Source organism: Sceloporus occidentalis, unplaced genomic scaffold, assembly GCF_023333645.1.
Source record: "Sceloporus occidentalis isolate IW3139 unplaced genomic scaffold, rSceOcc1.0.p SCAF_4, whole genome shotgun sequence".
NCBI classification, from domain to species: Eukaryota; Metazoa; Chordata; class Lepidosauria; order Squamata; family Phrynosomatidae; genus Sceloporus; species Sceloporus occidentalis.
Window position 1 is genome coordinate 203,616,104 of NW_028316984.1, and position 25,233 is coordinate 203,641,336.

A 25,233-nucleotide genomic window follows, 5' to 3' on the forward strand; every position below is an offset into this window, starting at 1 on the left:
CCCCCGTGACAATCACGCTTTTGGGGGGCCCCTCCCGGTCCCGGCCCAGTTTGGGGGGCCCCCCATGCCTTGTTCCCGGTTCAGGGTCTGCTCCTCCTGTGGTCATAGCCGCATCCGCTAATGCAGCTGGCTGCGGCGCCAACCCACCACCTCCTCCTCCTCTTCGTGGTGGGCTGGGCAGCGCCAACCCAACTCCTCCGCCGCCTTCCTCCTCGGCGGCAGAAGCGCCACCGCCACCGCGTCAGGGCTTGCCCACCCCCGCGTGCGCGCACGGGGCTCCAAAACAGGAGCTCGTCCCTTGTTTTGGCCAGCCAGCCATTGGCCAGCTGGCCAAAGAGGACAGGCTCCTCGGCGCGTGCCGCCCAGGCCTCAGCAGGGGCCAGCGGCAGCGCGCGCGCCTGCCCTGTTTCCCTCCGCGCGCGCATGCGCGCCTGCCCTGTTTCCCTCTGTGCGCGCGCGCGCCAGCCATCCTAAGGAGGAGGAGGGGAGGGGGAGGAGGAGGAGGAGGAGGAGGAGGAAAGCTGGGTCAGTGGCCATTAGGTCTGCCTTGGTTTTTTGGGGTTATTAAATTATTTTTAAAAATATAAAATACTTATTTTATTCTATTTTATTAATTTTTATTATTGCTTTTTATTTGTTTTATTTCTTTAATTTTTATTATTGCTTGTTTTTGTTTTATTTCATTAATTTTTATTATTGCTTGTTTTGTTTTATTTCATTATTTTTTATTATTAAATATATGCAAGTGCATTTTCTGTGTATTTATGGCGCTTTGAATGCTAACAAGTCTGCCTTTCCTGGACAATTATAGTGGTGGTGATGATGATGATGATGATGATGATGATGATGATGATGATGATGATGGTGATATTGATATCAACAAGCCTCTGAGGCACGGGCGGCCAATGTAACTTGCTGTGATTTTTGCAAACCTGTACGCAGTGAAGAAAAACCACAGTCCCTTGCCCAAGTACACACTTCTGAGAAGTACAGTTGAACCCGAGGGCAAGTACATTTCTGCCATCTGTCTAGGAATAGTGCCAAAATGTCCTCCATTTTGATCATGCCTAAAAACATGCATTTATATTAACATTTTTAAAAAACCCTCAATGTTTTTGCACGTCCTCCATTTTTTTAAAATGTGTCCTACATTTGAAAATGTTGCCCTACATTTGTCCCGGTTTGGAGCTCCTGACTTATGGCAACCCTATATGTATGGAGTACGTACAAAATGGCCCATCTGTACAGGGCCATATTCTCCTTGAGGCTGCTTTTGAAGAGCCTTTAGAAACACCAGCTGCTCTAACTGGGGCAGGCTCCTCCAGAGATGGTGGAAGGCCCCTGTTGAAACAGCTCCACCGGCTGCCAGTCTGTCTCCAGGCACAGTTCAAAGGGCTGGTGATGACCTGCAAAGCTGTCTGTCGGACTAAAGTGATCTGTAGTATTGTATCTGCAGGACTGCAGGGCCGGGGTGTGTGTGTGTGTTTGTGTGACAAAGGCCAGGATACAGAATCATATTATTATCATCAAGCTTTATTTACACAGCTCTGTACATACGATCCATTAAAATAGGTAAAATAAACCTGCCTCTTGCGTACATTCCACAAAAACAATTAAGCATAATATTTATTAGTAGACGTTAACATTCATCTGTGGCGGCATAGAGACGCAGAGAGGAGAGAGGGGTTCACAAGCCTCTTCACAAGCTTCCCTTATTGTCATTTTGCTGACATTACAGTAGTCCGTTGTTTGCCTTACAATCCTTTGCTAGGTTGCGTGCCCTTTTTGCAGTGGAAGCAGGATGTGAAGACCGGCTAAGTCAGCATGGACTCATCTATCTGATGATGGATAAAGCATTGTCATCTCAGTTCTATGGTTTGCCAGCAGAATTGCCACATCTCAATCTTGATGAGCATTGCGATCCTGAGAGAGGGTCGCGACCCCGCGGTTTTGCCCATGGGGTTGCCACATTCAATGAAATAAAGCAGACAGCGAATGGAAACAATGTTAGCTATTATTTTATATTATTTTATTATATTAATATTATTATTTATATTTATATTATTTATATTTATATTACATTATTTTGTATTCTACTTTATTTATATCATTATTTATATTTATAACATTTTGTATTAATTATATTATGTTTGTATATTTATTTATATTGTGTTTATATTACTTTTACATTTATGTTATATTATTTGGTATTATATTTATATTTATAATTACATCATTTATACTGTATTTATCTTATTATTCAAATTATTATACATTATTTGTTTATTTAGTACTTATATTTATTGCATTATTTATTTTGTATTATTTATACTACATTTATGTAGTTATTCATATTTATATTATTATACATTATTTATTTATTTCATATTATTATTATTTATATTTGTATTATGTTGTGTTATTTATTTATTTAGTATTTATATTTATTACATTATTTCATTCATGAAAAGGAAAGGCCTGAAGGAAGAGCCGAGCCGAGGCGCCCATTGGTTCCCGCCGGGGAGCCCTCCTCCAATCAGCGCAGAGAGGGGCGTGGCTACACGAAAAGGCGAAGAGCGCGCAGTGAGCCTGCGCTGAAACGTTAGCCGCGCCCCCTTTCCCGGCATCCTCTCTTCTCCTTGTCCGTTCCTGGCGGAAGTGGCGAAGATGGCGGCTTCCGGTGGCTCTTTTTCCTTGACGGCTCCGTTGCTGCTGCTCTTGGTGGCGTCTCCGTTGGCGCTGGCGGGGCGCGGCCGGGTCCAGGAGCTGAGCGACGGTTCCTGGCGGGAGCTGCTCCGCGGGGAGTGGATGGTCGCCTTGTGAGTGGCCTTTTCCGGGGAAGGTGGGAGGCGGAGGAGGCGCACTCTGCCCATGCTCAGAGGCAGCCCAAGGGGAGGGCCAGGGGCTTTGTGCCTTTGCTTCTAGATCTCTTAGATGATGATAACAGACATACAATATAAAACTCATGTATTTACTTATTCTTATGTTTATTATGTTATATTTTAATAAATATTATATTTTATAAATAATATATAACAAATATATAATATGACATCATTTATTTATTTATGATATTATTATAATAAATGTCAAATATACAGTTAATATATAATAGTACTTCATGCATTTATTTGTTACTAAATTCATTATATCATATTTATTCTGTCATATTTATTATAATAAATATATATTTATTATATAGGATACATAACAAATATATTACTTCATGTATTTACTTATAGCTTATTTATATATTTATTATAAATATATAATTATTATATATAAAATACATAATATATAATATTGCTTGATGTATTTATTTATTACTATGTTTATTATTTTATATTTATCAGATCATAACAAATATATATTGTATAATAAACATCTCATATGTCTTCATGTATTTATTACTATATCATGCTTATTATATCATATTTATTTTATTATATTAAGTATATTTATTATATATAGTATTACTTCATGTATTTATTTCTTATATCTTATTTGTTATATTACTTCTCCCAAAAAGGGACCCAAGGTGTCTCACAATAAAGAAATTCATTAAAACGGGGGTTTTGGTATTAAAAGAAGCTAATTAAAATGCTGCAAAGTCAAAATTGTTAAACATACAAGGGTTACAACGTTTTAAGCTGTTGGCAAAGGAGGCCTTGGATCAAGGCAGGCTTTTTGCTGAATGTGAAGAAAACATAGAACCATAGAGTTAGAAGAGACCCCAAGAAGGGCCCTGATCCAGTCCAACCCAATTCTGCCATGCAGGATCTCTCCATCAAAGCATCTCTGACAGAAGACCATCCAGCCCCTGCTTGAAGACCTCCAAAGAAGGGGACAGCTCTTACTGTCACTAATGATGAGCTGGAATCTTATTTCCTGGAACTATGGCGCGTTACAGAGTGCCCAAAATGGGTGCTCTGCCGGCGCTGCCATTTGCTGCGTCTGGGAACCAGAGCAGTGAAACCACGTGGTTCCCGGACGTAACAAAAAGAAGCCGCAAAAAGTGGCTTCTTTTTGCACCCCGGAAGTGGCACCTCAAGTGGCCAGTGGCGCACTCACGATGTCACTTCTGTTGTGGGATGTGCGGACGGGCGCCGCCATTTTGTACGCACCAAGTGTGTACTAGGGTTACAGGCATCCGGAAAGGACGCCCCTTTCTAACCCTAGTATGTGCTCTGCATATACTTTATGACCGTGCAGAACGGGCCTTAGAATCATAGAATCGTAGAGTTGGAAGAGACTGCAAGGGCCATCCAGTCCAGCCCCCTTCTGCCATGCAGGAACTCTCTATCAAAGCATCCCGACAGATGACCATCCAGTCTCTGCTTAAAGACCTCCAAAGAAGGAGACTCTACTACACTCCAAGGAAGGAGTTTGTTCCGCTGTCGAACAGCCCTTACTCTCAGGAAGTTCCTCCTAATGTTGAGGTGGGATCTCTTTTCCTGGAGCTTGGATCCATTGTTCCTGGTCCTGTTCTCTGGAGCAGTAGAAAACAAGCTTGTTCCCTCCTCAATGTGACATCCCTTCAAATATTTAAACAGGACTATCATATCACCTCTTAACCTTCTTTTCTCCAGACTAAACATCCCCAGCTCCCTGAGTCATTCCTCATAGGGCATGGTTTCGAGACCCTTCACCATTTTAGTCGCCCTCCTTTGGACACATGGCTCCAGTTTCTCAATGTCCTTTCTGAATTGTGGTGCCCAGAACTGGACACAGGATGATTCCAGGTGGGGCCTGACCAAAGCAGAATATAACGGCACTATTACTTCCCTTGATCTGGACACTATACTTCTATTGATGCAGCCTAAAATTGCATTTTTAGCTGTCGCATCACACTGTTCACTCATGTTCAACTTGTGGTCTACTTGGACTCCTAGATCCCTTTCACACGTAGTTTCTTTCAGCCAGGTGTCACCCATCCTGTATCTGTGCATTTTATTTTTCTGCCCTAAGTGCAATACCTTACATTTCTCTGTGTTGAATTTCATTTTGTTAGCTTTGGCCCAGCTTTCTAGTCTATTCAGGTCATTTTGAATCTTGATCCTGTCCTCTGGGGTATTAGCTATTCCCCCTAATTTGGTGTCATCTGCAAATTTGATAAGTATGGTCCCTATTCTGTCATCCAAGTCATTGAAAAAGATGTTGAAGAATCCTGGGCCCAGGACAGAGCCCCACTGGACACCCCACTGGTCACTTCCCTCCAGGATGAAAAGGAGCCATTGTTGAGCACCCTTTGAGTTCGGACGGTCAGCCAATTACAAATCCATGCCACAGTTACCTTGTCCAGCCCATATTTTACAAGCTTGTTTGCAAGAATGTCATGGGAAACCTTGTCAAAGGCCTTACTGAAATCCAGATATACTATATCCACAGCATTCCCTTCATCTAACAAGCTGGTCATTTTATCAAAGAAAGAGATAAGGTTTGTCTGGCATGACTTCTTTCTCTGAAACCCATGTTGACTTTTTGTGATTATGGCCTTCTAGATGTTCACAGACTCTCTGTTTAATGATCTGCTCCAGAATCTTTCCTGGTATTGATGTCAGACTAACTGGATGATAATTGTTGGGATCCTCTTTTCCCCCTTTTTGAAAATGGGGACAACGTTTGCCCTCCTCCCGTCGGCTGGGACTTCTCCTTGCATCCATTGCTCTGTCTCCTGGTCCCTGGAGCAGCAGAAAACAAGCTTGCTCCATCCTCACTGTGACACCCCTTCAAATACTTAAACAGGGATACCATATCAGCTCTTAAGTTTCCCTTCACAGAACTATAGAATGAGCTGAGGCTGGCTAGCAAGAAGGAGGAGCATTTCAAATAGCTGTGAAGCAAAGGAATCACCAGGGAAATGGTGGGACCATTGCTCAGCAACGATGATAAAACATAACAGATCACAATGGAAAGGCAGAACTGCTCAATACCTATAGAATCACAGAGTTGGAAGAGAACCCAAGGGCCATCCAGTCCAACCCTTGTCATGCAGGAACTCACAATCAAAGCATCCCCATTGACAGATGGCTATCCAGCTTTTGTTTAAAGACCTCCAAGAATGGAGACTCCACCACAATCTCAGAGGGAGTGTCTTCCACTGTCAAACAGCCCTTACTGTCAGGAAAAATATAATATGGCCATGGAGGACTCATACAAACACACTCTAGACAATGAGGAAATAGAAAAATAGTAAAAGAGTTCTTCCCATGCTTTGGATCAAACACTGATCAGAGCAGAGTCTGCAGTCAAGAAATCCAAAGAATAAGAATGGGGAAGGCAGCCCTGAAGGAACTAGGCCGTCCCTATCGCCATAGATGGAGGTGAAAACGGGACAGTGAAGAAAGTAGACCGGAGGAAAATCAATTCATTTGAAATGTGGGGCTGGAGATCAGTGTGGGGGATAATGTGGACAGTGAAAAAGACCAATAAATGGGTCTTTCAAGGACCAGCTAGGATGTTGTATCATTTTAATAAAATTATCTTTCTAACTGTAGTATGAGTGCTAAACTGGCCATAAACAGTGGGTCCTTGGTATCCGCTGGGGTTTGGTTCCAGGGCCCCCTATGGATAACAATATCCATGGATGTTCAAGTCCCATTATATACAGTGTCCTAGCAAAATGGTGTCCTTTATATAAAATGGAAAATAGGTTTGCTATTTGGAATTTATATTTTTAAAATATATTTTCAAGACGTGGATGCTTGAATCTGTGAAAAAAATCTGTGGATAAGGAGGGCTGACTGTACTATTATCCCATAATGACTCTTGATTGCCTGGTAACTCCAAAAGAGAAGGAAGTTATCATGTGTTTTAGGGCTTGTGGCATTAATAGAGTAGAGTTCAGAAACCCAGGCACCAGCCATTCCTGCTGCCCCCTTACCAATAATAATAATAATAATAATAATAATAATAATAATAATTTAGTTGTATCCCGCCCCTCGGAGAACAAGGGCGGCTAACAAGTTAAAAATGCAAGACATATCAAATCCCTAGTACCCCCCCTTAAAAAGGTATTAAATCTAATAGAGAATTAAAACCATACAAGTTAAAACTGACCCAAAGGTCAAACAACATAACAATAATCAGTGAGAGTGGTGCTATCTATTCATAGGAGTTTCCTGAGGCCGGGTTCTCTATTCTGGGAAGGCCTGCCGGAAGAGATCCGTCTTAACAGCCTTTTTAAAGCTGTCTAATAATAATAATAATTTGTTTTATTTATATACCTCTATTCCAAAGATCATAGCGGTGAACAGCAAGTAAGCTAATTAGCAAGTAAGCTAATTTGCCTCCAACAGTCTGGGTACTCATTTTAGCTCCCTCCTCGGAAGGATGCAAGCCTGAGTCGAGCTTGGACCCTTTTGCTGGTCTTGAACTCGCAACCTTGTGGTTTCGAGTGAATGGCTGCAGTACAGGCATTGAACCACTGCGCCACCAGGGCTCCTAAGCATGTAAGTAGACGGATCTCATCCGGAGGCCGTTCCACAGTCTGGGGGCGATGATGGAAAATGTCCTCTGGGAGGTAGCCAAAAGCCTAGATGTTTGTGACTGAAGTAGGCCTCTCCCAGAGGACTGGAGTGCACCCCATAGTTTGGCCCCATCACCCACTGATTACCTCTCTACATCTCTGTCAGGTTGACATTGCCAAGATTGCTTGCTGTATCTTGAAGAACTAGAGGAAGGGGGATATTTTTTCCATTCATATTGGCATGATCTTTTCTACTTGTATCTCATAGTGGTTTCTCATAATGGTTTACTATTTGCTCCCTGTATGCCTTATTAGTGTCCCCCCCCAGTAATGCCAGAGCCCAGCAGGCTCATTTGGGAAGAAAAAAGAATTACTTCATGACACGGTTAATCTGAGAAACTCACTACCACAAGATGTGGTGATGGCCGTCCACTTCAGGAGAATGTAGGAGAAATTTGTGGAGGATGGCGCTGTTAGTGACTACTGGTCGCAGCAACCCTTGGTACTGGGGCCAGCCTGCTTCTGTGTGTCAGGTGCCCACTGGTCCACCTGTCCCAGTCTTGTTGCTGTTGTTAACTGCCCTAGAGTCTTCCTGGACTCATGAGACACCTCCAAGCCCCCTGCCCTCAACCTCTCTGCTCAGGTCCTTCAGGCCCAGGCCTGTGACCTCCCTAATTGAGTCTGTTCATCTGATGTGGGGTCTTCCCCTCTTTCTGCTACCCTCTACCTTTCCAAGCATTATCATCTTGTTTTTTGTGGGATTTTCAGGCTATGTGGCCATGTTCTAGAACAGTGGTTCCCAACCTTTCTAATGCCGTGACCCTTTAATACAGTTCCTCATGTTGTGGCGACCCCCAACCATACAATTATTTTCATTGCTACATGCAAATATGTGTTTTCCAATGGCCTTAGGCGACCCCTCTGAAAGGGTCATTCGACCCCCAAAGGGGTCCCGACCCACAGGTTGGGAACCACTGTTCTAGAAGGTGGCCACATAGCCTGAAAAACCCACAAAAAACTATGGATGCCGGCCATGAAACCCTTCGACTTCACATTATCATCTTACCTAATGATTGATTTTCCCTCTTGATGTGGCAATGTATGACAGCCTCAGTGTGATCATCTTGGCTTCCAGCAATAGTGTCAGCTGTTCTAGGGTCCATTTATTCATCATTTTGACCATCCATATTATTCTCAGCACTCTTCTCCAGCACCACAAGTCAAATGAGTTGACTTTCTTTCTGTTGGCTGTACATAGTGATGGGGAATATGATGGTTTGGTTGATTCTCACTTCAGTGCACAGTTGTATATCTTTACACTTTAGGATTTTGTCCAGTTCTGTCATAGCTGCCCTTCCCATGCCTAGTCTTGGCATCCTTTAAATCTCTTTTCCTGCAAGTCGGTATGTGGAAATCCTGAATTTGGGCTCTGTTTGGACCCCCCCTCCCCACTAGCAGGACTTAAGTACAACTGCACCCTCCCTCCAACACCTGAGATATATGGAGACATACTACATCTAGTTCTGGAGCTGGGCTATATAGTCATCTTGGCTAGTAACGGTGGATAGTCCCATAGAAGCATGGCATTTACAATCGCTGCATTTCTGGCCACTGAAGATGAACGGTCTTCAGTTAACTCGTCAATGACAAATTAGGGGTTTTGCGGGATAAAACAGGACTCCCAGTTGCTCACATAAAGTTTGTTTTCCAGCTATGCTCCTTGGTGCGGTGCGTGTCAGAACCTGCAACCAGAATGGGAAAGCTTTGCCGACTGGGGAGAAGATCTTGAAATTAACATCGCTAAAGTGGATGTGACAGAACAGCCAGGTAAGGCTTTGGCCAGGAAGAAAATCATGTCATGCTAAGGTTCCTGTCTTGATCCAGATAGGTTTTGTTAGACGGTTAGACGTTACCTATGCATAGCAGGTTGAGTTGTTTTCTATTCTGGGATTTGTTGAATACCTCTGAATGCAGTAAACACAGGGATTCCGCAGAAACATTTCTTAGAGTCCCACAATGAAGTTGTGAATGGCAGAAAAGCCAACTGGAAAAATGGCTTGGCCATTAGTTCTGTGTACTTTGGTGTGGGTTGAACACCATCTCATGCATGTAGTGTGCATACACTGGAGGATTGTGTATACTGCAGGAATTTCATCAGCAGAACTTCCTGAGTTTTGGCAACTCTTTCTTGGTGGATTTTCCCTCAAGCAGACAGCATTCTGTTGTAGCTCCAAGCATCATATGTCTGTGGAAAGTCTTTGGTCAAAACGATGTCTCTGTCATCAGTTCTGTAGGCTTAGGCCACTATTGGGATAGAGGCCAGGCCTTTGTAAGGATTGCTGAGATAATGTGAAGCTTCATGTGAGTGGTTGTTGTTGTTACATGTGAAAAGTAGGAAAATGTATTCTACTTGGACAACATAATAAGCCAAAGAGGTTCAAGGCCTGAAAATATACTTTATTAATTCTAGTTTGAGGATCTGTACATTAGCAGTGAGCCCTTGGTATCTGCTGGGGTTTGGTTCCAGGACCTCCCCATGGATGCCAAAATCTGTGGAGATGATGTGCTCATATCCCGTTATATACAGTGGCATAGTAAAGCGTTCCTTATATAAAATGGAAAAACAGTCTGGAAAAGGGATCTTTTAGCACTTTTTGACTAACTGAAAGAGAGAAACTGTTAGCGTGAGTATTTGTAGACTTGAGCCTACTTCTTCAGATGCATTTGGTGGAGTGAAAAGTCCAGAGACAGACCTATATAACAATTTGTGTGTGAGATTGTCCATAGGAGTGCAAAACATTGTGAGTTTGGAGATGGGGTGACAAGTTCCATTTTCATGAGGGTCATTGGGGGACAAGGGCAAGAGGAAGGATGCCTGAAGTTAAGCTTAATAGATAACCATATGAATGAGTATTGGGATGTAGACTGAGAACAAAAAAGAAGACTTGATGAGCTGACCAAGAGATTCCCCATGAGGCTGCGGGGGGGGGGGGGTTTAACTAGTGTTATAATTCAAAGATATAGCTGTGTTAGACTGTAGAATCACTACTTAGAGAGATCATGTAGCACCTTTGAGACTTACTAGAGAAAGAGTTAGGCAGTATGAGCTTTCATAGAGTAAAGTCGACTTCTGCAGAACCAAATGCATCTGAGGACGTAGACTTAAGTCTATGAAAGCTCATGCTGCCAACGTCTTTCTTTAGTTAGTCTCAAAGGTGCTACAAGTTCTCTCTACATAGTGTTATAATGTGTGCAGTGTGCCAGGAAACCATTGTCTCTGTTCAACCCACAAAATGGCAAGTTAAGGTTTGCTTTTGGATTTTTATTCTGGTGGGAGTATGGTTGCAAGCCATGAATGGTTGAAGCTATGGATGCAGAGGGCTGACTGTATATCTTGCTGAAAACCTGTAATTGCTTAAATCTGTCCAGGGGATTATCATTTCATACCGAATGTTAACATTTTTTGCATAGAGAGGGCTGATAATTTTGTTTCGTGGAAGTAGGCTTGACTACTACTGTATACTTACATTTAGATGGGATTTTATCAGGATGAGATTCAAGGTCTCAGTTATAATGAGGAGACTCAACAGGTCTTCAGCAACAACGATGGTTCAGAGCTGGCAGCCTCAAAACAAATCAACCTCTAACCTTTCCTTTATTTTATTTTTGTGGGGCATTGTTGTGCAGGTCTCAGCGGGCGGTTTATCATCACAGCCCTCCCTACCATCTACCAGTAAGTACACAAAAAGTCTATAAAACTGTGGTAGCTTTTTATGTTATCATCTTAAGATCAGAATTGGGAAAAACCCACAACATTTTAATATTTGCCTTCCAACCCTTACTAAAATAATGGTTCCAAACCTCTGTTGAATTTGCTGTAATGTAAAGAGGCAGTTATTTGGTGGATGACAAATGAGAAAGGCAGACTCTTTGACAAATAATGCTTTGACTGTTTTTCAATACCATTTTTATTATGTAGTAGCTATAGTTGGGCTCTTAACTAGTGTATTCTCACCACACAATTGGCAGAGCATTGGCTGCTCTTGATTCAAAGAGGCTGTATGGGATGATAATTGTGTCTTTGCATATTCAATATAGTTGTAGTTATGAAGATTAGCATTTTTGTCAAATCTTTTCCCCCGGTTCATCTTTCCATCATTTATCATCATGGTTTCTCATGACCATGGAGCAGTACAGACGGGCGGATAGAAGCCTCTCCTGTAAGCCCCGCATCTGTGCTGCAGCATCTGCATGTTGCAGCGCAGATGTGCTGTGAAAAAAGAGATGCTCTAGGCAGCTCCTTTTTTGCACCATCATAATGGCTGTGACGCAGCACTATGACACTTCTTCTGCCCAGAGGCGCGTGGACGCTTGGGCACCCTTAGGTCACAAGGCTGCGGCCTGTGTGGAAGGGGGCCGCAGCCTTGTGACATAATAGCGCTGATATTAGGGCTCAGCACATATGGATGCTGCACCATATCGAGCCCTAATATCAGCACAAATGGCCCGTCTGTACTGGGCCCATATTTTAAAGAGAAAAAACCCAAACCTTAGACAATAATAAATAAAAATAAATAAAAGTTTTATTTATATACCGCAACCTTCCATAGATCAGGGCAGTTTACAACAGTGAAAAATACATAAATCAACAAATCGCGCGCAAACAGTGCATCAAAGAAACAATAAAAACAATAAAAAAGATAAAACCCCAATTAGCCCTTCCTCATGGCCACGGAAGAGGAGGGAGGCCCTAAAAAGATGTTCATAAATCAGCCAGTGAAGAACATGCTTAAAACTGCTGGCCACCCAACTGTAATACTGTATAATTCTGCAGTATTCTTTTTAATTCTACTCTCTAGGAATATCCAGGTCCTCCAGGGCAACTCTGAGGTCAACACCTGCCAGAAGTTGATCAGAGAATCATGTTGGAGGACCAACAAATACCTAGAGAAATGTTATTTCTAGGAGCTTTTAGGTTCTCCAGCACATCTCTATTGTCAACTACTGGCAGAGTTGCGCTGCAGGACCCTAGAGATTCCTAAAAAGAATATATGAATCAAACCCACAAATAATAAAATTCCGCAAAAGTCAGAATCACAAATGTGGAGGACCAACTGTATTTCTACATTCATAGAATCGTAGAATTATAGAGTTGGAAGAGACCACAAGGGCCATCCAGTCCAACCCCATTCTGCCATGCAGGAACTCTCAATCAAAGCATAACCCAACAGATGTTTAAAGACCTCCAAGGAGTGAGACTCCACCATACAATATTCATATACCGTAATTTTCCCTTTGTTAAACCAATATTGAGAGCATCAGCTTTTGAACAGCATAAATTAAATGTGATCCCATTCTCAGTTTCATACATTCCTGCCTTCTTAAGCATGAAAAATGGATAGTCATCCCACTCTCTGCAATGTTATGTGTGTGAGGGCCTTTTGTTAGAGTTAAGGCGTAGAGGTGCTTCTGGAGGAAATACAAGATTGAGCCTTCTTAGTGTTTGCTCCCAGGCTTCCCTCACCCAAGCTCCCCTCAACATGTTTTTACCCGAGAGGACACCTCTCTAGGAATCTCTGGGTCCTTCAGTACAACTCTGTGGTCAATGTCTGACAGACACTGACCATAGAACTGCATTGGAGGAGCTACAAATGCCTAGTAGAGTATTCTTTTCGAGAATCTCTAGGTATTTCAGTGCATCTTTTTGATAAAGTTGACCATAGAGTTGCACTGGAGGACCTAGATATTCATAGAGAGAACATATCAATCAAATCTGTGAATAATTAAATTCACAAATACCAAAGCTGCAAATATGGAGGGATGAGTGTACTTGGCTCAGTAGCACTACATGTGAAAAGGGCCATGAGATTATTATTGCTCCTAAATTGAAAATGAGCCAGTAGGGCAATACTGCAGCCAAGAAGACAAATGCCATCTTGTCCTGCATTGATAGAACTATCGTTTTCAAGAAACAGGATTTCCCACTATGTTCTGTGCTGGTCAGGTCTCATCTGAAGTAGTGCATTCAGTTCTGGGGACCACATTTTAAGAAGGATATAAACAAGCTGGAGTGGGTTCAGAGAAAAGCAATCATAGAATAATAGAATCATAGAGCTGGAAGAGACCCCCAAGGGCCATCCAGTACAACACCATTGTGCAATGCAGGAACTCTCAATCAAAGCATTCCCTACAGATGGTCATCCAGCCTCTGTTTAAAGATCTCCAAGGAAGGAGACTCCACTACTCTCCATTGAGGGAGTGTCTTCCACTGTCGAACAGCTCTTGCTGTCAAGACCTTCCTCCTAATGAGCTGGAATCCCTTTTTCTGTAGCTTGCATCCATTGTTCCGGGAGGCAATGAGGCTAAGAGGTATGGAGGACAAAACATACAAGGGAAGATTGAAGGAGCTGGGCACATTCAGTTTGGTGAAGAGAAGACAGACATGATGGTCCTCTTTCAGTATCTCAAAGGCTGCCCCAGAGAGGAGCAAGTAGAATTGTGCTCTCATAGTTTTAAGTGATAGAAGAGTAGATTTCAATTGAAAAAGAGAAGGAACTTCTTGACAGTGAGAGTGGTTCTTCAATGGAACCAACTGCCTAGAGAGATGATAAAGTCTGATGCTCTGAATTTCTCCAAAAAGAGGCTGGACAGCTCCCTGCTGGAAATGCTTTAGTTGGAAATCTTGTGTTGTGTTCAATGATCTCTGGGGGACCCTTCCTCCTCTAGGATTCTATTATTTGTTTTCATTTTTGTTGGGGGAAGATGGGATAAAAAAAACAAATAAATAACGGTAAGAGCATTAACTCTGCTGGACCTTCTGAGTGACTGATGCTCTCTCTTAATTTGGGCAGCTGCAAAGATGGAGAGTTCAGACGGTACCAGGGTCTGCGGACTAAAACTGACTTCATCAACTTCATCAGTGACCAAGAATGGAAATCCATTGAGCCCGTTTCTTCCTGGTTTGGCCCATCTTCCTTCTTGTAAGTGCCCATGGAAGTCCCTCTCCTCTCTAGCACTCTCTGCACAGAAATCAGGTTGGAGAAATCTTGGTTTGCATCGGAGTGGGCAAAGTGTGGCCAGAAGGTTGCAAGTGAATCCCATCAGTGTTGCCCACGCTCCATTTTCATTTCCCCCATCTGCATCCTAGAGCTTATGGAAGGCACCTTTCCTAGATTTACAAGCCTGCCCTAAACTATTTTAGGCTGGAGGGCAGGGGGATTTTCCAAAAAACAGAACTGAATTCAAGGTACTACCTGGTTAGGGTTTAATAAAAGTCCTATCCAAGCATAATATAAGCTGGAAGCCCCCAAAAGCATAGAGCAGGGTTGGCCAACTGTGTAGGGGCCATGGATCATTCCCCCGCAATCTACAGTGGGCTGTAACCTCCAACAGCACACCTAAATACCTCCATTTTCTTCCTTTCTTTCTCAAAATGGTGACTGCATTTCAAAATGTCCCTCTTGAAAAAGGAAAAGAAGACAAATGGAGAGGAGTGGAAAGAGTTGTAAAGATTCACTTTTAACAAATGAGTATTTGTTAAAAAAACAAAGAAGAAGACATATTTGGAAAAAATATACATAAGTACACACAGAAACACACAAAGCTTTGTGAAACTTTGGAAAAGAAAAAGAGGAAAGATGAGATCAAAAAGAAAAAAGAGGGAGTTTTGAAAGTGACATTAAGAAATAGACGAATTTATAAAAAGGAGAATCTATAAGTTGAAATATAGAAGAAGGAAGATTAATGTCTGTGTGAAATTAAAGAGAGATATTTGTTTGTCCAGGGAAAATATTTGTTGGAATTTACAATAGTGAGAAATTCAAGTAGACTTATATTTTAGGATAAATTGCTTGAAACTGATTGATTGACTGAATGTACTTGAAATCATTGTGAGGAAAATTGATTGATGTATTGAATTATTACACTATATCACAAATTCATTTAATTCTGTTAATTAAGTGAATTTTTGATACATTGTTATTATACAGTGTTTAAAAGATTTACTATATCTGAATCACGTGTTTATACTCTTTAAAAGAATTACTCTTTAAAATTATGCATAATCAAGAAAAAGGTATTAAATTACCGTATATACTCGTCTATAAGTTCAAAAATGTATGCCAAAAAATGGATCCCCAAATCCTGGGTAGATGTATACACAGGTCTATACAGTAATGTGGCTCAGAAAAATGGCGGCCGCGGCTCTTTCCAGGGAGCGGGGGTCGAGTGGCATGTCCTTTGGCCCAGGGAGACTGCCCTTAAAAGAAAGGCTGCCTTCCCTGCCTCCCTTGGTCCCCCGCGGTCTCCTTGCCTCGCCAGCCAGGGATGGAGTTGCAAGCTTCCCTGCTTCGCTCCTTAAAAAGAGACATCACTCTATGTCCCTTTCCCTCTCCCTTCCCTTCAGCCAGGATTAGGGAAAATAAGTTTATTTTCCTTTACAAACACAGGAGAGCTGCCTTTCTCTGAGAGAGGCTGGCTTGCATGTTGGCGGAGGGCTGGGAGATTTCCCCAGATCAGCTTCTTCAGGAAAGGAGAGGGCCTTTAAGCACTTACTCATTGGAGCCACTCAGGAAAAGAAAAAGGAGCTGGAAAGAAGGTCTCTCTCTTTGGTGAAATCTCCCAGTCGCTGCTTGAACAGCTAGCATGCAAGCGAGGCTCATCTTTCCTCATCTTTTTGAAGGGGAAGAAACTAATCCCTAATCCTGGTTCCTTGTCCTGCAGAGTCCGAAGGGAGAGGAAAAGGGACAAGGAGCAAGCGAGGGAAGGAAGGAAGGAAGGAGAGAAACAGGGATGGCCCCACAGTTGCAGCAAAATGGCAGGGAGGGAAGAGCAGTCTCCCTGGACAAAAGGAAGAGAGGGCTGTTAATTTCCTCGCTTTTTAAAGGGGGGGAAAAACCCTAACACTGGCCACAACTATGGCTGGGAGAAGCCAGCTTGCCTGATTTCACCAGCATCAGGAAAAAGCATCAGGTTCCCAAACTCTGGCCTTCCAGGGGTTTCAGACTTCAGCTCCCAGAATCCCAGGCCATTAGCTAAGAGGGCTGAGGCTTCTGGGAGTTGAAGTCCAAAAAAACCTGGACTAGCAAAGCTTGGGAACCACTGGTTTAGGGACTCTGTTCTTAAAGGGGCAGAAACCTAACACTTGCTGGAGCCCAAATTGAAAGGGAGGGGGGAAAGGAGCCTCTCTTTAACTTTCCTCTCCAAAATATGCAAAGGAACAAACAAATCTGAGCAAGCCTTTGAGTTAGAGAGCCCCAAGAGAGAGGCATGGGAGAGGGAGCAGTGGGGATGGCAGGAGAGATGGCTCTTTGGCGCTTGCCCTCACAGAGCAGCAAAAGGCAAGCAGAGCAGCAAGGATGGCTCAGGGGCAGCAGCCACTCAAAGGAGCACCAAGAGGCAAGTGGAGCAGAGGGACACTGACTGCACCCTCGACTTATCCACGGGTCATATTAAAATCCATAATGTTGACCCCCAAACCCCACCTTGACTTATACATGAGGTCAACTTATACACGAGTATATATGGTAAGAGGAGTGCCAGAAATACCTAATGAAAGGTTAGCACCAATTCTAGCAAAAATAGTAAGCTATACATAACTATATGGGAATTATGATTTTAAGGCCAATATTTACGGCTATTTATTTATGGAAATTGGGTTAAAACTAATTAACCTAATGAACAAATGAATTGCTTTTGATTTATTTTATGTTATACAAAGTATGACAGAAATTATATGTACTCTTATTATGCTTTCTATCATATTTTATGTTACACTACTTACTATGCTATTTATGTTATTCTATTCTAATTGATATGGTTGAGATAGATATAGTTTATTAGGTGAGATATGCTAATGCTGATCTTATGATAGAATAGGCGGAAGAAGTGGGAAGTCAGAGAGAAGAAAAGAAGAGAAGATTTAAACAAATAAAAATACAAGTCATTTTTTTAGTTAAGACAACAAGATGTTACAATAGAAACTTTTATTTCTGTTGTTTATGTTGTTAAAAATGAATAACAATATATTTTTAAAAAACCGAAATGCCCCTCTCAAACTGGTGACCATTTTGGGGTAGTGCAGGGTTCTGGGGTGTTTTACAGGTGGATCAGGGATATTTGTGCATGTTTTCATGCACTTGGGGTTTTTCTGCATGGTTTGGGGGCAAAATTGCCTGAAAACTGCACTAATTTGATTTTAAGGGAAAAAAATGAAGGGCACTTGAGGGACTGATGAGGGGCTTCAGGGGTCACAGAAGTGGAATTCAGGCACCACAAGCGGCTGAAGGGCTAATAATAATAATAATAATAATAATTATTATTATTATTATTATTACATTTATTTGTATAGCACCATAGGCTTTACATAGCGCTTTACAAAGGAAAGAAAACAACAATCAAAGATAGAAACAAAAACCACAAACAAGATTATAAAATTAGTAAAATATTATTATAACAAAGTTAAAACAATACTATAAAAGTGTAAATTAATACAAATAATATGGCCATAAAATCAAGAAGAAAATTGGAAGGCTTCCCTGAATAGAATAGTCTTTAAGACTTAAAGTTGTCTAAAGAGGTTGTGGTCCGCCAATTCTTGGGGAGGAGATTCCAAAAATATGGGGGGGGGGGCTTCAATTTGTCCAACCCTCCTCCCATAGAAGGTGGAAGGGAGAGGATTGGTAAAAGGGGCAGAAGCATGACACTTCCGGCGCCTAGCAAAGAGCAGTCTGCATGCCTTCTCCAAATCGGAAGTTGTTATCTGCCCTGGTTTAGATTAAGTCAATTACTTTGCAAACCAGTAATGTGAAAGATCCAAAGCAGCATGCTGGAACCTTTGGTACATTTTTGTTGAGGGAGGTGAGCTGCCTGGGTCCTCTCCCTTCCCCCTGGTCAAGGGAGCCTTTGCTTAAAGCAGAAGGGAAAAGTGTGGCAAAAGGAGCACTTACAAATTTAGAGGAGTTGTGAGACAGCTTCCGTGAGAGGAAGTCCAGGCTGGTGTGTCATGCAACTCTGGACTGCATCCAGCATTGCAGACTTGCTTTTTTGTTTGTAGAATCATAGAGTTGGAAGAGAACCTAAGGACCACCCAGTCCAACCCCCTTCTGCTATGCAGGAACTCTCAGTCAAAGCATCCCCATTGACAGATGGCCATCCAGCCTCTGCTTAAAGACCTCCAAAGATTGAGACTCCACCACACTCTGAGGGAGTGTCAGGATATTCCTTCTAATGTTGAGGCGGAATCTCTTTTCCTGGAGTTTGTATCCATTGTTCTGGGTCCTGTTCTCTGGAGCAGCAAAAAACAAACTTTCTTAAATAGCTTTATTATATCACCTCTTAACTCTTCTCCAGCTTAAACATCCTCATAAGGCATGGTTCTCAGACCCTTCACCATTTTGGTCTCCCTCCTTTGGACACGCTCCAATTTCTCAACATCCTTTTTGAATTGTGATGCCCAGAACTGTTGTTTTGTTATATTGTTCTAATGTCAGCTTTTTAAATTGTGCAATTGTAGTATCTGTTCTGGGAATCATTTTGACAATTCTAGATTTAATTATCCTTTTGTTCCACAGTTTAACTTGTGCAGCTGATTTTATTGTAAGAGATCTTGGGACGTGGAGCGGGAAGAATTATTGTAGCTATACTAAGTGGAACTTAAAACAACAAAAACATCAGGGGAGCAGTCAGTCCACTTGCCTTTTGCAAGCGCAACACCCTAAAGTGGCAGGTTAGGTTTGTGATATTGTGATCTCCCTCATATACATCCTTTCAAATGGGTGGGTTTCATGGCTAAACCAGAATTGGATCTTTGGGCTTTCTTGGTCAATGTCCAATCCTGTCTACTAGCCCATTGGCTTTGGCAAAATGTAGTAGTTTAAAACTAAAAACCCCAAAAAATACACAGATGAAAAACACAGCCCAACAATAAATGCTGAGCCTTGTATGTTAAATAAGCTCCTTTGCTTGTAGGGAGAAAGCACCTTAAATGTAAAGACAGCCTGGCAATGGGATGCTTTCTTTAGTATGCTCTGTGTGCTGTGTGTGTGTGTGTAATTTTGCTCTGAGGTTCCCAGAAAGCGCTGGTTCAGCCTCATCTCCTAAACTGTTCTGAATGTGTATACTGGTTGTACTGGGGTCCTTGAGAGAGGAGGACATGGCCTTTGTAATCCCAGCTCCAGAGGATAGCAGGACTCTGCCATTTGGCAGCACTGAAATCCCTTTCAAGGTTTCCTTGTGGCCCTGTTTTTATTATTTATTTGTTTGTTTGTTTGTGGGTTTTTCAGGCTATGAGGCCGTGTTCCAGAAGAGTTTATACCTGATGTTTCGGCAGCAGCTGGCATCTTCAGAGAATGCTGGCATGGAAGAGAGTGGGGTATATATACTGTTGGTTGAGAGGAGGTGATTTGCATGTAAATCCGGGTATTGTTTAGTTGTTGAATGGCAAGGCCTACATTTACTTAATGATCCATTGTCTGCTGGGAATTCCCCTGAGCCTGGGTGGCTTTCATTTGCGTTTGCTGGGCCCTGATTCTGATGTTTTTCAGGACTGGTAGCCAAACTTTGTTTACTTTATGAGTTTCTTCTTTGCTGTTGAAGTTGTCCAGGTGTTTGTGGATTTCAATTGCTTCCCTGTGCATTCGGACCTGATAGTTGTTGGCATGGTCCAGAATGTCAGTGTTTTCAACATGCAAATTACCTTGTCTCACCAACAGTACATATAACCTGGAAGGTTGCCAGCATTCTCTGAAGATGCCAGCCACAGATGCTTTTAGATTGTAAGCCCGAGGGCAGGGAACCGTCCAATTAAAAAGATTGTATGTACAGCGCTGTGTAAATTTACAGCTCTTTATAAATAAAGGTTAATAATAATAATAATAATAATAATAATAATAATGTCAGGAATAAGCCCTTCTAGAACATGGCCGTATAGCCCAAAAAACCTGAAAAACAATGGATGCAGCTGTGAAAGCCTTCAACTTCACATATTTATTTATATCCCGCCTTTGTCCCAGTACAGGGACTCAAGGTGGCTAACAAAACTCAAAACACAGTTGCCCCTCCATTTAAATAAATAAATAAATAAAATTTTTATTTATATACCGCCCTTCCATCAGATCAGGGCGGTTTACAGCAATTAAAAATACAATCAACAATAAACATTAAAATCATACAACAATTACATAAAACATAAAAACAAAAGGCCCCAGGTTAGCCAATCCCGTTGCCAGCGCGGCGGAAGGAGGCCTAAAAGACCTTAATCAGGGAATGCAATTCCAAACAGGAAGGTCTTTAAATCCCGTCTAAATTGGGCCAGGGAGGTAGCTGAGCGGAGCTCTATGGGCAGCGTGTTCCAAAGGGCCGGGGCGGCGATGGAAAATGTCCTCCTGGTGGTGGAGACATACCTCGCCCCGGGAACCCTAAGTAATTGCTGCCCAGATGTTCTGAGGGTGCGGGGCGGAATGTATGGGGAGAGGCGGTCCTTCAGGTATCCTGGGCCCAAGCCATTTAGGGCTTTATAGGTCATCACCAACACCTTATATTGCGCCCGGAAGCGAATGGGCAGCCAATGGAGATCTTTTAGCACAGGTGTTATATGGCTGGCCCTGGAAGTACCAGTGACCAGCCTGGCTGCCATGTTCTGCACCATTTGAAGCTTCCGGGTTTGGTATAAGGGTTGCCCCATGTAGAGTACATTGCAGAAATCCAGTCTCGAGGTTACCAGGGCGTGTACCACAGTTTCAAGGTCTCTCTGGGCCAGGTATGGGCGCAGCTGGCGAATAAGCTGAAGCTGATAACAGGTGCTCTTGACCGTCGCATTCACCTGAGCAGTCAGACGAAGGGACGAGTCAAGAAGCACCCCCAGACTGCGCACGGAGTCCTTCACAGGGAGCGTGACCCCGTTCAGGACAGGTGGAACAACCGCCATTCCTGGATCAGGGGAACCTATCACGAGTACCTCCGTTTTCTCTGGATTCAGCTTGAGTCGGTTTTCCCTCATCCAGCCCATTACTGACTCCAGACAGGCCACGAGAGGAGAGACGCCATCCTCAGTCACTGCATCAGTCGGAGACATAGAGAAGATTATTTGGGTGTCATCAGCATACTGATAACCCCGCGCCCCATGTCTCCGATGATCTCTCCCAGCGGTTTCATGTAGATGTTAAATAGCATGGGAGACAGAATGGCTCCTTGAGGGACCCCAGTTTTAAGGGCCCTCTCATCGGAGCACACGTCTCCCAGCTGCACCATCTGGGACCTTCCAGAGAGATAGGAGCGGAACCACTGGAGCGCAGTGCCACCGACTCCTACCTCTGCTAGACGCCCCAGAAGGATACCATGGTCTATGGTATCGAAAGCCACTGAGATGTCCAAGAGCACCAACAGGGACACGCTTCCCCTGTCGATGCCCAGACGGAGATCATCGACCAAGGCGACCATGGCCGTCTCAACCCCGTAACCCGCCCGAAAGCCAGTTTGAAATGGGTCCAGATAATCCGTTTCATCCAAGACCTCCTGAAGCTGGATTGCAACCGCCCTCTCGATCACCTTCCCCAAAAATGGCAGCAGTGAAACTGGCCGGTAATTATTATATACCAGGGGGTCGAGGGAGGGCTTTTTTAATAAAGGTTTTACAATGGCCAATTTAAGGTCGGATGGAAATTGCCCTTCCCTCAAAGATGTATTAATGATCCGGCGTAACAATAGAGTTACAGCCGGTCCCCCCTGGGCTGCTAGCCACGAGGGACAGGGATCGAGAGAGCAGGTTGTCTTCCGAACACTTCCGAGGATCTTGTCCACATCCTCGGTACTTACCAACTCAAACCGATCCAGTTTAATAAAGTCCACAGAGGCCCTGGATACCTCTACTCTAGGTTCTGCCTGAATGTCGGCGTTAAGACCTTCGCTTATCCGAGAAGTTTTATCCGCAAAGAAGTTGTTAAATTGGTCGCAGCAGGCCTTAGAAGGTTCAAGGATCTGGTTCAGGGCAGGAGGGAGCTGAGTTAGCTCCCTGACTACCCTGAACAACTCTGCTGGACGCGACTCCGCGGACGCGATACGAGCACCATAGAACGAGTTCTTTGCTGCTCGTATCGCCTCTCCGTAGTCCTCTAACAGTTGGGCTAGGAGAGTCTTGTCGTCTAAGCGAAGGTGTTTCCGCCAACGGTACTCTAGCCGTCGCAGCTCCCGCTTCCTTGCCCGGAGATCTTCCGTATACCAGGGCTTACGCTTGGAAGCGGGTCTGAGAGGGCGCTTGGGAGCGATACTGTGTATAGCCCTCGAGAGACCGGTATTCCAGATACCAGTCAGAGCATCAACAGAGTCGCCGTCACTTCCAACCATGTATCCCTCTAGGGCTTCCTGGAACCTTTTGGGTTCCATTAGCCTTCGAGGGTGGACCATCCTAATAGGTCCACCACCCCCGGGAGGGATCTGGGTAGAGACCTTGATTTTTGCCTCAACCAGGAAATGATCCGTCCATGGCAGGGCGGAAATATTAGATATTTCCACCCACGGATTTTCCGCATCAGAACAGAAGACCAAATCGAGAGTATTACCCGCACAATGCGTAGGACCCAGAATCAGCTGGGACAGGCCCATGGCCGCCATGGTATCCATGAATTCGCGAGCTGCACCGGGTGGAACATAGCTGGCCGTGAGAGAGATGTTGAAGTCGCCCAGGACGAGTAGCCTGGGCGTCTCCAGCATCAGTTCAGCGACCAGCTGTGTCAGCTCGTTAAGGGAGTCCGTTAGCGCACGGGGTGGCCGATACACCAACAGAATCCCTAGACTGTCCCTCGCCTTTAGGGTCAGGTAAATACACTCGATATGGGACGTCTGTCGGATGTGGTTCCTAGTGAGGGACACGGTGTTCCTATGTATCAAGGCCACACCCCCCCCCCCCCCCGCCCACCTAACCTGGGCTGGTCCTTCACCGAGAACCCGGCAGGCAGGGCCTGAGCCCACACAGCATCCCCTTCAGGCCCAAGCCAGGTCTCGGTAATGCAAGCCAGATCGCAACCTTGGTCCTCCAACAGATCGTGGAGGATATGGGACTTGTTGTTGATCGATCTGGCGTTGCACAGGAGCAGCGACAGGGTTTGTGGCACGGTTGGAGTGACCCTCAGGTCCCTTAGGTTGGGAGAGGGACAGGAAGGGGAGATAGATATGAGGCATCGATCTCGCCTTCCCCTGGAACGCAAGTCCCTCCTCCCGCCGCCATGCCTCCCCCTGCCCCACACAACGTCAATGGGAGCTCCGCTCAAAGTGATGTTATCCCCTTCCTCCCCAGCCCATGCATCCCCCGCGTCCATGACCTCCCCCCACCCTACACCAGCAATTTAAAGAGCAGAGGTTAGCCACCGCAGGCATCCTCTGCTCTAAGCTAACCCACAACCTCCCAAGCCCAGCAAAGACTGCGCAGCTGCGCAGTTGCGGAGTACCGCAACGGTGCCCCTTCAGTCCGTGGGCGGCACTCCCAGGGCGGTGCGCAGATGTGCACCTCCGACACCCCGGGAGGAGGCCGCCCGGCAGAAGCGTGGCTCTGGCTGCGGAGTCCGGCGAGGAGGCGGAGGGGGCGTGGCAGGAAGGTCCGGGCGTCCGGCTTTTAAGCTCGCCGCTCTCACCTGGCGAGCACTCTCCCTGTCTTCCCCCCAGGAGTCTTTAAAGGGCCCGCTCCCGGCTGCCACAAGATGCCAAAGCAGCCTAAAAAAGAGTCCCGCAAACGGTGCCCCTTCAGTCCGTGGGCGGCACTCCCGGGGCGGTGCGCAGATGCGCACCTCCGACACCCCGGGAGGAGGCCGCCCGGCAGAAGCGCGGCTCTGGCTGCGGAGTCCGGCGAGGAGGCGGAGGGGGCGTGCAGACTTCATGCTTACTCACGAGGAACAAACGGAGTGGATTAAAATGGGGGAGTGCGCCCGCAGCTTTGCATGGAGACGCACCCCCATTCAAGCCTATGGAGTTTAAATATGTGTGAAATTCCATTTTCATGGGGAATGAGCGTGGAATGGATCCCCTGCGAAAACGGAGGGCTGACTGTAGTCCAAATTAAAACAGTACAAAGCATTAAAAATACACAGTTTAAAAAGCAATTTCCAAAAAGTTCCAAAAAAGATAAAAACAATACATGTTCAAAATTAAAATTTAAAAACTCTTTATAAAACTTCATAGAATCATAGAATCGTAGAGTTGGAAGAGACCACTAGGGCCATCCAGTCCAACCCCCTGCCATGCAGGAAATCCAAATCAAAGCATCCCTGACAGATGGCCATCCAGCCTCTGTTTAAAGACCTCCAAGGAAGGAGACTCTATCACCCTGCGAGGGAGTGCATTCCACTGTCGAACAGCCCTTACTGTCAGGAAGTTCCTCCTAATGTTGAGGTGGAATCTCTTTTCCTGGAGCTTGCATCCATTGTTCCAGGTTCTGTTCTCTGGAGCAGAAGAAAACAAGCTTGTTCCCTCCTCAATATGACATCCCTTCAAATATTTAAATAGCGCTATCATATCACCTCTTAACCTTCTCCAGGCTAAACATCCCCAGCTCTTTGTTTAATTATCTGCTCTAGAATCTTTCCTGGGATTGATGTCAGACTAACTGGACGATAATTGTTCGGATCGTCTTTTTTTCCCTTTTTGAAGATTGGGACGTTTGCCCTCCTCCAGTCTGCTGGGACTTCTCCCGTTTTCCAGGAGTTTTCAAAGATTATTGCCAATGGTAAAGATTATTGCCAATGGCAAAGATTACAGCGCCCATGTCAGTCTGAGAAAGC

General features: G+C 44.3%; 1 protein-coding gene across 2 annotated transcripts in view; it reads left to right on the forward strand.

Annotated features, from left to right (window-relative positions):
- The first annotated feature begins 2,666 nt into the window (after positions 1 to 2,666).
- LOC149315341 (thioredoxin-related transmembrane protein 1-like) overlaps positions 2,667 to 25,233 on the forward strand; it is a 47,965-nt gene continuing 25,398 nt past the window's right edge. For both annotated transcript variants that reach the window (XM_089522986.1, XM_089522987.1), the window contains exons 1-4: positions 2,667 to 2,819; positions 9,180 to 9,295; positions 11,156 to 11,201; positions 14,320 to 14,448. In XM_089522986.1, coding sequence (XP_089379112.1) covers positions 2,668 to 2,819; positions 9,180 to 9,295; positions 11,156 to 11,201; positions 14,320 to 14,448 — 443 coding nt within the window. In that variant the 5' untranslated portion in view covers position 2,667. The remainder of the gene's footprint in view (positions 2,820 to 9,179; positions 9,296 to 11,155; positions 11,202 to 14,319; positions 14,449 to 25,233) is intronic.